The sequence below is a fragment of the Pistacia vera genome, unplaced genomic scaffold, assembly GCF_008641045.1.
Source record: "Pistacia vera cultivar Batoury unplaced genomic scaffold, PisVer_v2 Contig856, whole genome shotgun sequence".
NCBI classification, from domain to species: Eukaryota; Viridiplantae; Streptophyta; class Magnoliopsida; order Sapindales; family Anacardiaceae; genus Pistacia; species Pistacia vera.
The window spans coordinates 121,251-137,606 of NW_022196730.1; the positions used below are offsets into that span (position 1 = coordinate 121,251).

The 16,356-nt window shown below is 33.5% G+C and overlaps 1 protein-coding gene across 1 annotated transcript; it reads left to right on the forward strand.

The window, feature by feature from the left end:
• The first annotated feature begins 12,115 nt into the window (after positions 1-12,115).
• On the forward strand, positions 12,116-15,814 carry LOC116118693. Its single transcript, XM_031404673.1, has 4 exons — positions 12,116-12,236; positions 14,018-14,172; positions 14,822-15,271; positions 15,407-15,814. The coding sequence occupies exons 1-4, from the start codon at positions 12,116-12,118 to the stop codon at positions 15,812-15,814; spliced, it is 1,134 nt and encodes a 377-aa protein (XP_031260533.1).
• Positions 15,815-16,356: the final 542 nt, after the last annotated feature.

Here is a 16,356-nt window from a genome sequence, read left to right on the forward strand (position 1 = left end):
GTTGGAAATCATTCTAGTACTCATAACCAATGTTGCTAAGTGTGTTGATTTGATAAACCAAAGGCAACACATCGATGTAAATCTTGCTTGCATGTCAAAAAAGGCCAAATTGGACTATCGCATTCGCTTGAATGCATCAATTGATTGCTTAGATTTCTTTTACATCAAGATTGCATTTCGTGGTCATGACAGTCGATTGAATCTGAAATCAAGGTAACTTTATAACTATGAAGTTTCTATCCAATCATAATGACGACATAAAAAGTTGTGTGCTGGAAATGCTCCAAAACCGTCAAATGACGGCCCCCAACATCCAAAGGGAATTAACTAGTGGTTGTGCTCATTTGACGACCAAGAAATTTTTGCAGAAATTGTGAAAGATAAACAACCATTCTCTTAACTAGTTGATGAATCTCGTGATGTGGCATGAAAGAACAAATGACTATTGTTTTTCGCTATGTGGACAACATAGGTTGTGTTATTGAACGTTTTTCGGGGTTGTGCATGTTAAGAATACTTCTGCGAAGTCTTTGAAAATTGCAATAGATGCTTTTTTTTGTAAAGCATGATTGATTTTGACAAGTTTATGGGGGCAAGGTTACGATGGAGCAAGCAATATGAGAGGTGAGTTCAATGGTTTGAAGACTTTGATATTGAGAGAAAATAAATCAGCTTTCTACATTCATTGTTTCTCTCATCAACTCCAACTGGCGCTGGTCAAAGTTGTAAGTAACCATTCGGAATTAGGTGAATTTTTTCAATCTCTTTCTATGTTATCAACACTATAGCGGCATCTTGTAAGCGCAGAGATCTCTACGTGATAAACAATATGTAAATGTGATATCTTTGATTTCTAATGGTGACTTCTATGAATGAGGTTTGAATCAAGAATGCACTATTAAACGACCAGGAGATACACGTTGGGGTTCACACATAGGACAATTCATAGTGTCATAAATTTATTTTCTTCTATTGTTGATGTGCTTAGGGTGATTGAGATTGAAGGAACGATTGGCAAAACAAAAGTCAAGCAAGGAGTTTATTACGAATCATGAAGAATTTTGAATTCGTCTTTTTGTTATTCTTAATGAAAAGAGTATTGGGAATCACAAATGAACCGTCACAAGCATTACAAAGAAAAGATCGGATCTTCTTAATGTCATACAATTTGTACAAATTTTGAAGCGTCGATTGCATAAAATGAGAAATAGACTCTTGCTTCGACATATTGTTAAAAGAAGCTTCTGATATGTGCAAGATAAAGACATACCAATCTTGGAGAATATGGAAGATACTTTGGGAGGACAAAACGGGGATTGCGCCAATTACAATAACATCATTTAAGATGGAATTGATGTATACAGTTTTGGATAACATTCAAGAAAAACTCATATTTGTTTTGATGAAGTAAATAGAGGGTTCTTCAATGTATGTCATCTCTTGATCCAGGTAACTCTTTTGTTGCATTTAACAAAGATAGATTACTTGAATTTGCAAAGTTCTATCCTACCGATTTTCCTCAACACGATATTTGGTTGCTCGATGATCAACTTGAAACTATTATGAGGATGTTAGCACCAATGCCAATTTCACTCATGTTGAAGGGATTGCCGACCTTGCTTAAAAATGGTTGAGTTTAAGAAGGATGTTGCTTACAACAAGTTTCCTTGCTTATTAATTAGCATTGGTTTTGCCTGTGGCTACTGTAACAGTTGAAAGGGTGTTCTTGCAATGAATCTTGTGAAATATGTTTGTGTAATCGAATGGGAGAGACTGGATGAACAATTGCTTGGTGTGTTACATTGAAAAGGAAGTTTTTGCTACAATTGAAAATGAAGATATCATTGAACACTTTCAGAATATATCGAAGCGGAAAATCGTGTTAAATTGAAGATCTTCAGGTATACCATTCTAACTTGCTTTCATATTTAAACAATCAATATTCATATTTTAAATCTTCAGGTATACCATTCTAACTTGATTTTTTGGTCAATACGCAGAGGATGTGTGGATCTTTAATCTAGATGGTTGAGTTTTGATATTAACGTCTGGATTTGGAGTTGTACCAACATGAAGTTTGACTGCTTCTCTGGTGATTTTAATCTATCTCTTTGTAAATTTTTATGTATTTTACTTGTGTTAGAGTTGAGAAATGACCTCTAAATTTGTGTGGAATATTTTTGGTGAATTGTGGTTGCTGTAAACTCTTTTGCTTAAGGTTTGGTGATTTTTTAAAAGTTTTCACTAGTTGTTTGGCAAACAATGGTGGAGTCGTGGAGGCCTCCCCTGGGCAAAAATCCTGGCTCCGCCACTGGATCAAGTTGTATACTATTATTATAGTATCAGATAACCAATAAAAAAAAAAATTCTCAACAGATCTCACCGTTTGCAAAATAACTCTTATGTTTTTCCTATTTCTATTTTATGTATTTAACATGTTTTGTATGTATTTTCCATCCTATATTTTCAACCGTACATTCCTTGCTTTTTTATGTGATCATATTCATGCTTTTAATCTAAAACATTGTAAGACTTAACTTGTTTATTTAGTGACGTTATATGTTTGATCCATGGTAGTCAAATCGCGTATTATGTATCGAAAACTTAAGTTTTTGAATTCTGTAGCGGCCCAGGGGCGGATCCAGAGTTCCACCCCCAAATTTTTTTTTTAAATTAAATATATTATTCTATTTGGTTTAACTTTGGCCCACCCTTAATTTTTATTTTCAAATATTAAAAAATTGTGGCCCACTCTCAATTTTAGAACTAAAAGTCTTGGCCCACTCTCCCCTTTAATACTAAAAAAACTTGGCCCACTGCCCACCTTCAATTTTTCAATAAAACGTGTAAAAATAGAATATTCCTTTGCAGTTGCAATTTGCAAACCCTCAATAAGTCAGTCCGGTGGTTGCTCGCGTCTTCCACAATTCCTCTGTTGCTCTCCCTAATTCTTCTTCAACAAAATTCTATCACTTATTTTCTCTCTAGTTAGTACTTTTTTCTTTGTGTATAATGCTTTTTTTTTTTTTTTTATTTGTGTGTATTAGAATAATAGCATTGTGCATTGAATTTTATTGAGAAAACTTTTAGGAAAAAAGGGGAAGTTTTTAGATTCCAATATTTTGTGATAGGTAAATGATTGTTTTGTGGTCCCAAAATTTAGAAGAACAATAATATATAGATAATAGAAATAGAAATATATATAGAATCAAGGAGGGTTTTATTTTTATGTATTGTTTAAGTCTTTAAGACTTTAAGTTGATGATTAAAAAACTTTAAGTTGGAAAATTTAGAATTTCTATAGTTATTATAGAATTCAATTCGTGAGTTAATTTATTCTTTGTATTTATATAATTTATTTCTTTGTATTTAGATATGGAAAAATATTTTAAAAGAAAGTTAATTGTTGAGACATCTCAACTTTGTTCTGGTGTCAATGATCATGAAAACCAACATTTTTCAAAGAANGCATCCGTCATGGCTAATAACAGCTTCAAAATTATTAAAAATCATTGGAGAATGGAGGGTTGAGGATCTTCAAAATTACTATATGTTGGATGATAAAAAAACATGCAGAATAAGGGCTAAACGCGTGTCCCCAAAATGGGCTATTACCTAGCAAAGGAAGCTTATAAGGATAGAAAAAAAGCTGCTTTTCCTAAAGGCAAGTGCCCACTTGCATAAAAAGAGCTTCACCAATAAGAATGTCGTTCAATCCTCTTTCCACGTGTTCACTGGCATGAGGATTTTCTCACTCATCAAAATAAGAACGCGGCATCACAAGCCCAGTCATATGTAAACTACTTCACACCCAATATTACCTCCTGAATACTATAAATAGGTAGTCTTCACCCCACACAAAGGATATCAACATCTGTTTTCTACAAGAGCAAACTCTATTTGTAAACGTATCAATAATAGTAGATGTAGGAATTGTTTATTGCTTCTGAACCACTTTAAAAATCGTTCTTGTCTATTTTTCATTTATTTTTACGGATTTACTATTCAGCACACCACTTAAGTTCCACACATAAACCTCACCGAACCCATTGGTTCAGCATCATACCTGCTATTTCACAATCTCTCATAGATACTCTGCACAAACTTTCCAATGGCTTGCGTACATCTCATTGTGTGAAAAACTGCATTAACATTTTGGCACTAAAAAGAGGGCCTCCGCTAAAGCTCTCCTTATTGACCAACAACTACATCCTATACCTATAATCAACTCGTCAACATGCATAACACAAGAGCTAACTCCAAAGCCCCTGCAAATCAAGAAGGGAAAACAACAAAAAATCATTTGCATCCCATCCTAAAGGAGACACAGCCTATCAAGCCCAAGAACGGGGCTAGAAATCCTCAAATGATGGACATGTTAGGGACACTAACCACAACCATACAAACATTGGTACAATGCTTGGATGCCACCGCGAAAGTTCCAAAGGGAGAAAGGGAACACAACCAACTTGGTGCCCCACAGAGACAAGGTTAAAGGGTTTAGCTAAAGTGGTCCCCTCACACGACGTCCACGACATCACGGCACGTCCTAAGAGTGGTCGCTAAAAATCATCAACGACCCGCATGTGATCACTCCATACGTTCATAGCCAAACCCTAATCGTGTTCCCTCGTTCAGGGGATAGGTTCCACCTCGCGACAGACGGCCACGAGGTGTGGGTACCAATCCATAACCTGAGAATGCCTATGAACAACTCATCGGAAACGACTGTAATAACTTTCTCTAGCTAGTATACTTTGGAAAATAAGATATGAAATTACTAAATATGATATAGAAAACATATAAGCAAATAAGTATAAGATAATGGGCCCAAAAATTTACTTTATAATCAAATTATCTACATCAAGTAAGAAAGTTATATACAAAACTCAAAATACAACTAGACAATAGTGTCATTCTCTTCCGTTTCTCGACGTTCCCTCCAACCGCTTCTCATCTACTACCTACAAAACAGTGAAATTAACGGAGTGAGCACTAATTGCTCAGTAAGTAAATCCGCTATACTATTCTTCTTCCTCCGTTACTTGTATTCTGAATTTCTTTCCTTACATCAAACTTCTCTATTCTTCTCAGTTCTTTCTAAAATTCTTACTTCTTTCACTTACTAACATGTAAGTATAAGCAAGAAACTAATTCTGAATAATAGACATGGCATAATGCATATGCACAAATGCATAAGAGATGCATCTTCTTTACTATTTTTCTATGTACTTATTCTGTTTTCTCTCTCTTTTTCTGTGTTTCTTTCTTTTCTTTCTTTTTGTTTCTCTTCTTTCTTTCTTTTCTTTCTTTTTCTTTTTCTATTCTTTCTTTGCTTTGTTGTTCTTTTCTTTCTATTCTTTCTTTGCTTTGTTATTCTTTTCTTTCTTTCTTCTTTTCAATTCTTTCTTCTCTATTCTTTTCTTGTTTGCCGATCGGACTCGGTTGAGGCATGGATTCGAAACTCTGACCGTGTGTGTGAGTACATTCCTCATCTACATACACTTCTTACGGACTGTACACATTCTTCTTTCTTCTTCTTAGGTTGCTCACTAAAGGCGGCGTGCATGTAGGTATGTTCTTCTGGGTACAATTCTCATCCACATGCACTCTTACAGACTATACAAATTCTTCTTTCTTATTCTTAGGCCGCTCACTGAAGGCGGCGTGCATGTGAGAATATTCTTCTTCTTGTCACTCACGGGTTCCCCATCGTAACAACCTTCTTTTCTTTTATCTTTCTTTTAGAAATTAGTATTCAATTTCTTTTCTTTTCTTTAGTAGTTTTCTTTTCTTTCTCTTTGGTCTTTAGTGTGCTTATATGCATGTATGCATGTAGATGGGCTTTTTCTTGTTATTCTTCTAAATTCAAATGTTTAAATGCAAGAATCCAATATGGCATGTAAACAAGTCATTCTCTACTTTCTCTACCATCTACACACTCATCTCAAGATGATATGCTATCATAATCATACATGCACTTCACTTTGAAATTTCATCAAACACTTTGTATGCACAAACAAAGCACTAGATGATTACACTTCCATAACAATCTCTAGCCACCAAACATTTGGAGCAAAGCTCCCTAAAAGCAACATCAAACCAAGCTAGGAAAACATACTCCATAATTCTACTCAAATTCTTTCTTAGCTCATCCAAACTTCCATCAATCACCATATACACAAACATCACTCCTCATGGTGGAATTCTAACCATGAATCATCATCAATTCCATCAACAGTTCTCATCATTCAAGCACATAAATACATATAAGAATTTCTCTAACAATTATTGCTCAAATCATGACTAGGGTTGGATTTACTTACATTGAACTTAAGTAGTTCCACACTAGAATCTCTCTCTTTGGTAGACTTCCTCTTCCTCTTAAACCCTAAGCATATAAACTATAAGAATTCAACACTTAAAAAAAAATCAATCTTACATCTTGGTATAAGAATCTTACCTTTGAATGCTTAGGATTAAGAATCAACCAAAATCCTATAAATTTCCTTGGAAATTTGGTGAAGAAAATTGAGAGAATTGGGGATGAAGGTGGCATGTGAGGGAGTAGAGAATGGTAGGGTTTCATTCTTGAACCCTTAATATCACTTAATATTACTTGTACTTTCCCATTTTGCCCTTGTACTTTTTATGAAATTTCATCTTTGCCCTTTAATCAATTGCAATAATACCCTTATTTCCATTGTATTCTCCATGAAATTCTACTACTTTTCACTCCCCACATTTTCAACTAATTATGGGTAGAACGACCATTTTACCCTCAAGGAAGTTGTCCAGAATTTTCTCAAAAAAAAATTCTAGAGAGTTCTTTGCCCCAGCGAAGCTTTTGCTTCTCCTCGGCGAAACATTCCAGAGAGTACGTTGACGCGGCGAACTTTCTTCCTTGTCGCGATGAAGACTGCAATTCTAAGAACACGATTTGGACAGTGTGTACAATGCTGTGGCGGCAAAACTCCTTTGCCGCGGCGAACTTTACAAATTCTAAGTTTTCAATCTTACACTTTCCAACAAGTAAAACTAAGGGCATTAGAACATAAATAACGTACCTCAATGCGGGTGTTACAACGACACCCAACAAGAGACTCTTTAGAGTAATTATCCACCACATATGAATGGCAACATACAGGGAAACATATTTGATAGACTGGGAGGTGGAAGACGTCACTAAAACCCGCAAGGCAGCTACCCTCATTTCCAAGAAGCGACCTCCAGAAATCACAGACCGCAAATGGAGGTCTCAAAAAGCAGTTTCCCTGCTAGGCAATAGTTAGAAGATCTACAATGAGCTCTAGACAAGCTGCGTGCAAGACAAAAGGAGAGAATTATTGGGTAGGGGGGTCCCCGTTCTCTCTTGAGATTCTTTGAGAGCCACTCCCCCCCAGATTTAGAATGCCTGATGTTAAGGTTTTTTATGGTTGTGGTGACCCACAAAACCATCTTGACATATTCAATGACTTGATGGAATTGCACCAGGTCTCAGATCTAGCCAAATGTCGTTGTCTGGTGATAACCCTGAGCTCGGGAGCAAAAAGGTGGACCAAGTCACTACCCACAAGATCAATCGTATCGTGGTGACAATTAAGCGTGCAATTTCTCAGACATTTCCAAGCAAACCGAAAATTTTTCATGTCGTTAAGTTATCTTAGTAAAACATTCGGAAAGATAACAAGAGACGTTGAAATCCTACCTAGAGTTGTTTAACCACGAACTGAGTCAGGTGGTGAATGCTCCCGAGGAGTTAACACGAACCTTAATCATAGCGGGGGTTCATCCGCAAATAGATTTGTGGAAAGATCTACAAGCTAAAGACCACATGTCTTTAGCTCAATTTTATCGAATGGCGAAGAAATACCTCAGAATTGAGAATTTAGTCGCTACGTTACAAGGTTGCGCTCCCAACGTTGCAACTGGAATTCGTGACCGAATTGGTGATTACCTGGGGGAAAGAAATTTTTCTAAAATGACAAGAGTTCCCTTTAAAAGATAATGAAAAAATTCGTTTTACAAACTCTAAATTAAATAAAAATATTATATACTTTAGTTTTGATTTGTAATATATAGCGAATGTGTTTATTTAATTTTGATTTGTTATGCGTAATGCGTTTATTAATTTGCTAACTATAATGTGTAATTTTTTTTTTTATTTCTTTACATACATATAATTTTATTGCACTTTTTCTTAATAAAAGAATTTTTGTACCTAATGGTTCAAGAATATTATAATAATTTTAGGAAAAAGGGTATTTTTGTCATTTGAGTGCAAATTTAAAATTCAGCTACCATTTTATTAAAATAAAGAACTAATATAATAGTATTTCAAACGAGAAGGGTCAAATTTTTAGTACTTGGAATGAGTCACTTTAATTATAATAAACTGAAATTATAGGGACTACAAATAATTTTCTTAGTTAAAATATAATTAACTAGTGGGTGACCAAAGTCGTTAGCCTTCGAAACATGGCCGTGTGAAGCTGTTTAACATCCGTCAAGGATAGCTAAAACGTTAAGAAATTTTTTTGCAAAATTAAAGATTATTTAACTCTAACCTCAAGGATGAAATTGTTAATTTTCCATCAAGCTGAAGGCATTTTCAGAATCTTTTCTTTGAGGGTAAAATTATGCTTAATCATCAAATCCATTTTCACAATAAATATTTTATGCATAATATCTCAACAGATCTCACCATTTGCAAAATAACTCTTATATTTTTCATATTTCCACTAAGTATTTTACATGTTTTTTATGTATTTTTCATCCTATATTTTTGACCGTACATTCCTTGCTTTTTTATGTGATTATATTCATGCTTTTAATCTAAAACATTGTAAGACTTAACTTGTTTATTTAGTGATGATTATATGTTTGATCAAGTCAGGGGCGGATCCAGCATACTTGAGAGTAGGCCTGGGCCTACCCTCAGATTTTAAAAAAAATTTGCCAATATTTATAATTAATGATTTTTATATCAAAAAGGTACAATACATATGGCCCACAAGCCACAATCAAACTAAAACTAAAAGCTAATGTGGTAATGACGTAATGCAGAGGCTCACCCACCATAAATATTGCGAGATCCACTAGTTATTAGTATAAATATATTATATATATGTCATATGTGGCCAATCTCTATAAAATCACAATTTTTTTATCCCTAATTTTATTAGGGAGTGCGCCTCTCTTTCTCTTTGTCTTATTGGCTCGGTTGAAGTTATAACTTTTAAAGGCTATTTTCTGCTTTATCAGTTTTAGGTATGTATATTACTTATTTTAATTTAGTTTATTCTAGGGTTAAATCATATTTGTTTTTATGGAGGTTTTTTATTCTGAAGAAAAAAAGTATAAATCTTGTGAGTTTGTTTTGTGTTTGTTTGATTTTGTAATTGGTTGAATATTAATTTGTGATTTTAGATATCACAAATACATTTATAAAATTAATTTTTTTATATAATTAGAGGATAACTTGATTTGCACCAATCATAATATATTAATAATGATATTTTTATATTTTAGAATGTGATTAGTTGACTAGTGTGCTCTAATAGTAATTAAATTAATCTAGTTGATCTATAATAATTTAAATAAGTCAAAAAATTGATTAGCAAATATATAAGTTTTTAAATTTCACTAAAATGATTTTATATAAGAAAATTAACACAAAAAATGATTAATTAATTGTTAAAATAATATTTTAATTAGATCTAATTGTTACATTTAAAACATGATAAGCCAGTCCTTGTAATTTTATTAATTAAAATTTCATCTTCTTTGCCTGTATCATATTATCTTTTTTTTATTTGATAGCTATGATATCCAATATTTTCAAGAGATTAAAGAAAATTCCAGCAGAAATTGTTGGTGGAGACTCTATTGATATTGAGGTAATCAAATCCCATTAGAAGAAGAAGCCCCACTCAGCAACAACACACCAAGTAAAAGAAGCTCAACCTTCGGTCGGGATGTTCAATTTAGATGGCTTGAAACTGATCCAGGATTAAGGATACCAATTAACGAGATTTGTTGTACTGACAAGCAAAAGGAGGAAGTTCGAAGAGCATGCTTGTTGAAAAGTCTTGCCAACCTAAAGATCATAACTTTCCTTTCACTCTTTTCGGAGATAAAAAGCGTAGGTTACACTGAGTGGTGCAAAGAAAGGTCCAAGTGGATGGAATATAGTGCGGCAAAAGATTGCATCTTGTTTAAATTGTTATCTTTTCAAAACTAATTATGGTGACCAAGCAGGTGGTGAAGTTTTTGTGAGTAAGGGATTTAATAATTGGAAAGATAAAGCGAAAGTGAAAAAACATGTTGGAAATCATTCTAGTACTCATAACCAATGTCATGCTAAGTGTGTTGATTTGATAAACCAAAGGCAACACATCGATGTAAATCTTGCTTGCATGTCAAAAAAGGCCAAATTGGACTATCGCATTCGCTTGAATGCACAATTGATTGCATTAGATTTCTTTTACATAAGGATTGGCATTTCGTGGTCATGACGAGTCGATTGAATCTGAAAATCAAGGTAACTTTATGGAACTATTGAAGTTTCTATCCAATCATAATGACGACATAAAAAAAGTTGTGCTGGAAATGCTCCAAAAAACCGTCAAATGACGGCCCCCAACATCCAAAGGGAATTAACTAGTGGTTGTGCTCATTTGACGACCAAGAAATTATTGCAGAAATTGTGAAAGATAAACAACCCTTCTCTAACTAGTTGTGAATCTCGTGATGTGCAGTGAAAGAACAAATGACTATTGTTTTTCGCTATGTGGACACATAGGTGTGTTATTGAACGTTTTATCGGGGTTGTGCATGTTAAGAATACTTCTGCGAAGTCTTTGAAATGCAATAGATGCTTTTTTTTTTGTAAGCATGGATTGAGTTTGACAAGTTTATGGGGGCAAGGTTACGATGGAGCAAGCAATATGAGAGGTGAGTTCAATGGTTTGAAGACTTTGATATTGAGAGAAAATAATCAGCTTTCTACATTCATTGTTTCTCTCATCAACTCCAACTGGCGCTGGTCAAAGTGTAAGTAACCATTCGGAATTAGGTGAATTTTTCAATCTCTTTCTATGTTATCAAACACTATAGCGGCATTTGTAAGCGCAGAGATCTTCTACGTGATAAACAATATGAAATGTGATATCTTTGATTTCTAATGGTGATCTTCATATGAGATGAGGTTTGAATCAAGAATGCACTATAAACGACCAGGAGATACACGTTGGGGTTCACACATAGGGACAATTCATAGTGTCATAAATTTATTTTCTTCTATTGTTGATGTGTTAGGTGATTGAGATTGAAGGAGACGATTGGCAAAACAAAAGTCAAGCAAGGAGTTTATTACGAATCATGAAGAATTTTGAATTCGTCTTTTTTGTTATTCTAATGAAAAGAGTATTGGGAATCACAATGAACCGTCACAAGCATTACAAAGAAAAGATCAGGATCTTCTTAATGTCATACAATTTGTACAAATTTTGAAGCGTCGATTGCATAAAATGAGAAATGAAGACCTTGCTTCGACATATTGTTAAAAGAAGCTTCTATATGTGCAAAGATAAAGACATACAATCTTGGAGAATATGGAAGATAACTTTGGGAGGACAAAACGGGGATTGCGCCAATTCAGAATAAACATCATTTTAAGATGGAATTGATGTATACAGTTTTGGATAACATTCAAGAAAAACTCAATAATTGTTTTGATGAAGTAAATATGAGGTTGCTTCAATGTATGTCATCTCTTGATCCAGGAACTCTTTTGTTGCATTTAACAAAGATAGATTACTTGAATTTGCAAAGTTCTATCCTACCGATTTTCCTCAACACGATATTTGGTTGCTCGATGATCAACTTGAAACTATTATGAGGATGTTAGCACCAATGCCAATTTCACTCATGTTGAAGGGATTGCCGACCTTGCTTAAAAAATGGTTGAGTTTAAGAAGGATGTTGCTTACAACAAAGTTTTCTTGCTTATTAAATGCATTGGTTTTGCCTGTGGCTACTGTAACAGTTGAAAGGGTGTTCTTTGCAATGAATCTTGTGAATATAGTTTGTGTAATCGAATGGGAGAGACTGGATGAACAATTGCTTGGTGGTTTACATTGAAAAGGAAGTTTTTGCTACAATTGAAAATGAAGATATCATTGAACACTTTCAGAATATATCGAAGCGGAAAATCGTGTTAAATGAAGATTCAGGTATACCATTCTAACTTGCTTTCATATTAAACAATCAATATTCATATATTTAAATCTTCAGGTTACATTCTAACTTGATTTTTTGGTCAATACGCAGAGGATGTGTGGATCTTTAATCTAGATGGTTGAGTTTTGATATTAACGTCTGGATTTGGAGTTGTACAACATGAAGTTTGACTGCTTCTCTGGTGATTTTAATCTATCTCTTTGTAAAATTTTTATGTATTACTTGTGTTAGAGGTGAGATGACCTCTAAATTTGTGTGGAATATTTTTGGTGAATTGTGGTTGCTGTAACTCTTTTGCTTAAGGTTTGGTGATTTTTTAAAAGTTTTCACTAGTTGTTGGCAAACAATGGTGGAGGTGTGGAGGCTCCCCTGGGCAAAAATCCTGGCTCCGCCACTGGATCAGTTGTATACTATTATTATAGTATCAGAAAACCAATAAAAAAAAAATTCTCAACGATCTCACCGTTTGCAAAATAACTCTTAGTTTTTCCTATTTCTATTTTATGTATTTAACATGTTTTGTATGTATTTTCCACCTATATTTTCAACCGTACTTCCTTGCTTTTTATGTGATCATATTCATGCTTTTAATCTAAACATTGTAAGACTAACTTGTTTATGTGACGTTATATGTTGATCCATGGTAGTCAAATCGCGTATTATGTATCGAAAACTTAAGTTTTTGAATTCTGTAGCGGCCCAGGGCGGATCCAGAGTTCCACCCCAAATTTTTTTTTTAAATTAAATATTTTCTATTTGGTTTAACTTTGGCCCACCCTTAATTTTTATTTTCAATATAAAAAATTGTGGCCCACTCTAATTTTAGAACTAAAAGTCTTGGCCCACTCTCCCCTTTAATACTAAAAAAACTTGGCCACTGCCCACCTTCAATTTTTCAATAAAACGTGTTAAAATAGAATATTCCTTTGCAGTTGCAATTTGCAAACCCTCAATAAGTCATCCGGTGGTTGCTCGCGTCTTCACAATTCCTCTGTTGCTCTCCCTAATTCTTCTTCAACAAAATTCTATCACTTATTTTCTCTCGTAGTACTTTTTTCTTTGTGTATATGTTTTTTTTTTTTTTTTATTGTGTGTTATAAATAGCATTGTGCATTGAATTTATAGAAAACTTTTAGGAAAAAAGGGGAAGTTTTTAGATTCCATATTTTGTGATAGGTAAATGATTGTTTTGTGTCCCAAAATTAGAAGAACAATAATATATAGATAATAGAAATAGAAATATATATAGAATCAAGGAGGGTTTATTTTTATGTATGTTTAAGTCTTTAAGACTTTAAGTTGATGATTAAAAACTTTAAGTTGGAAAATTTAGAATTTCTATAGTTATTATAGAATTCAATTGTGAGTTAATTATTCTTTGTATTTATATAATTATTTCTTTGTATTTAGTATGGAAAAATATTAAAAGAAAGTTAATTGTTGAGACATCTCAACTTTGTTCTGGTGTCAATGATCATGAAAACCAACATTTTTCAAAGAAAAATTGCTTCGAAGTTGACTTGGAAAATCTTCCTTTTGATCTTGGATTTCAACCAAGAATTATGTTTTATCATCCTAATGTTCGAGACCAAGTCAGAAGCGTTATCTACAAAAGGGTCTTTGTCAACCTCGCAACCATAAGTTTCCCAAATCAAAATCTGGTGATCATGAACGGAGTTTCCAACGTTTTTGGTTTGACAAATATCCTTACTGGTTGAATATAGTGTTGAGAATGATGCTGCATATTGTTTATGTTGTTATCTTTTCAAACCAGATAAAGGTAAGCAAAGTGGCGGGGATTCTTTTGTTCTTGCTGGGTTTCGCAATTGGAAGAGACTTGAAAATTTTAAATATCATATTGGAGGTCCTAACAGTTATCATAACCAAACTGTGAAAAATTGTCAAGATTTGGTGAACCAAAAGCAGCATGTAAGTACAATTATTAATAAGAAATAGACCAACAGTGAGAAGATTATCGTATTCGGTTGAAAGGATCAATTTGCTAGTCGGTTTCTTCTTCGACAAGGATTGCCTTTTCATGGCCATGATGTGTTAATTCAATGAATCGGGGAAACTTTCTTGAACTTTACACTATACAGCTGAGCAAAATGAAGAATATAGATTAGTAGCATTGGAGAATGTCTTGGACATGATAAATTGATTGCTCCTAGTATCCAAAAAGACATAATCAATGCATTTGCAGTTGAAACCATCAACAAACTAATTAGTGATCTTAGAGATGCTTTTTTTTTTTATACAAGCTGATGAAGCGTGATTAGATCCAACAAAGAGCAGATGGCAATTATCTTACATTATGTAAATAAAAGAGGATGTGTTGTTGAGTGTCTATTGAGCATTATGCATGTCACGGATAGGACTGCTTTGTCACTAAAGATGGGAATCGAAACATTGTTCTCTAAATACAATTTGAGCATATCAAGATTATATGGACAAGGTTATGATGGTGCGAGTAATATGCAAGGTTAGTTTAATGGGTTAAAAGCATATATATTGAAAGACAATGAATATGCCTTCTATGTTCATTGTTTTGCTCACCAACTTCAATTGACACTTATAGCTATGGCAAAAAAGGATACAAATATTGAGAGACTTTTTTTTGAAAGTTTCTTGTGTGATAAATATTGTTGGATGGTCACCTAGACGTAGGGATCTTCTTAATGAGAAACAAGCTTTGAAGGTGAAAAAAGCTATTAAAAGTGGTGAGCTTTCAACAGGGCAAGGTCTTAATCAAGATACTAGTCTTAAGCGGCTAGGGGAAACATGGTGGGGTTCACATTATAAGACTTTATTGAGCTTGATTAATTTGTTTTCATCTGTTATTGAAGTGCTTGAGGATCTTACTGAAAATTCTGATAATAGAGTTGAAGCAAGTGATTTGGTGGATTATATGACTTCTTTTGATTTTGCTTTTAACCTGCACATGATGAAAAACATTTTGGGAATCACATTTGAACATTCACAAGCATTGCAAAGGAAGGATCAAGATATTATAAATGATATGTCTTTGGTTCACTTGTCGAAAAGAAGATTATTGTTGATAAGAAATAATGGATGGGATAATCTATTTGATGAAGTTTCTCATTTTTGCATTGCTCATAATATAGATGTGCCAAATATGCAAGAGAAATTTGTTGCATGACAGAGATCGCAGCGTAATGTTCAAGAGATGACAAATTTATTTCATTATCGTGTTGAGTTGTTCTATGCCATAATAGATTTGCAACTATCAGAGCTTAACAATCGTTTTAATGAAGGTAATACAAAATTACTTATTTGCATGGCCTCCCTAAATCCAAGTGATTGCTTTCAAGCATTTGATAAGGGAAAATTAGTTGGTTTTGCTCAATTTTATCCACTTGAATTTTCTTCTACTGATCTTATGGCACTTGAACTTCAACTTGATAATTACATTGATGATATGCGCTCAAATAGTGATTTTTCAAAACTAAATGATATTATCATTCTTGCTCAGAAAATGGTTGAAAAGAAGAAGCATCTTATTTACTCATTGGTATATTTGTTCATCACACTTTACCAATTGCAACTGTAAGTGTAGAAAGGGCATTTTCTGCTATGAAAATTGTGAAAACTCATTTACGTAATAGGATGGGAGATCAATTCTTAAATGATAGCCTAATTCCATATGTTGAGAAAGATTTATTTGACAGTGTTGATAAGGAGATGGTCATGCAACGATTCCTCAATATGAAGCCTCGCCAAGGACAATAGTAAATGTAATTTTTTTTTTTTTTGTTTTTTGTTTTTGTGACAATATTGACTGAAAAAACAGAATACAAATGTTATATAAAATTAGTTTTTATTTGGCCAATCCTAATAAAAATTTCTGGATCCGCCCTTGTGTAGTGCGTATCATATTGTATCGTAAGATATGCATTTTTCAAAAAAATAATAAAATAATCAAAATTTCTAAAAATTAATATCATCCCCAAAATTAATTAAAGATTTTTGTGGTATTATTGGCATTAAATTATGGTATTACATAATCAAAATTAATCAGAAAATTAAGAATCTATATTATTTTCTCTCAACCATTCACATCATTTCCAAGATCAAAGTCAATGGCTTCGTTTG

Bases quoted from the DNA above. Each gene is read 5' to 3' on its own strand.
- LOC116118693 (XM_031404673.1), top strand. From the start codon at position 12,116: ATGAACAATTGCTTGGTGGTTTACATTGAAAAGGAAGTTTTTGCTACA. The intron at 12,237-14,017 runs GTATACCATTCT...TTTTCAAACCAG, and splicing joins CGTGTTAAATGAAGATTCAG to ATAAAGGTAAGCAAAGTGGC. The intron at 15,272-15,406 runs GTTCACTTGTCG...GTTGCATGACAG, and splicing joins TTATAAATGATATGTCTTTG to AGATCGCAGCGTAATGTTCA.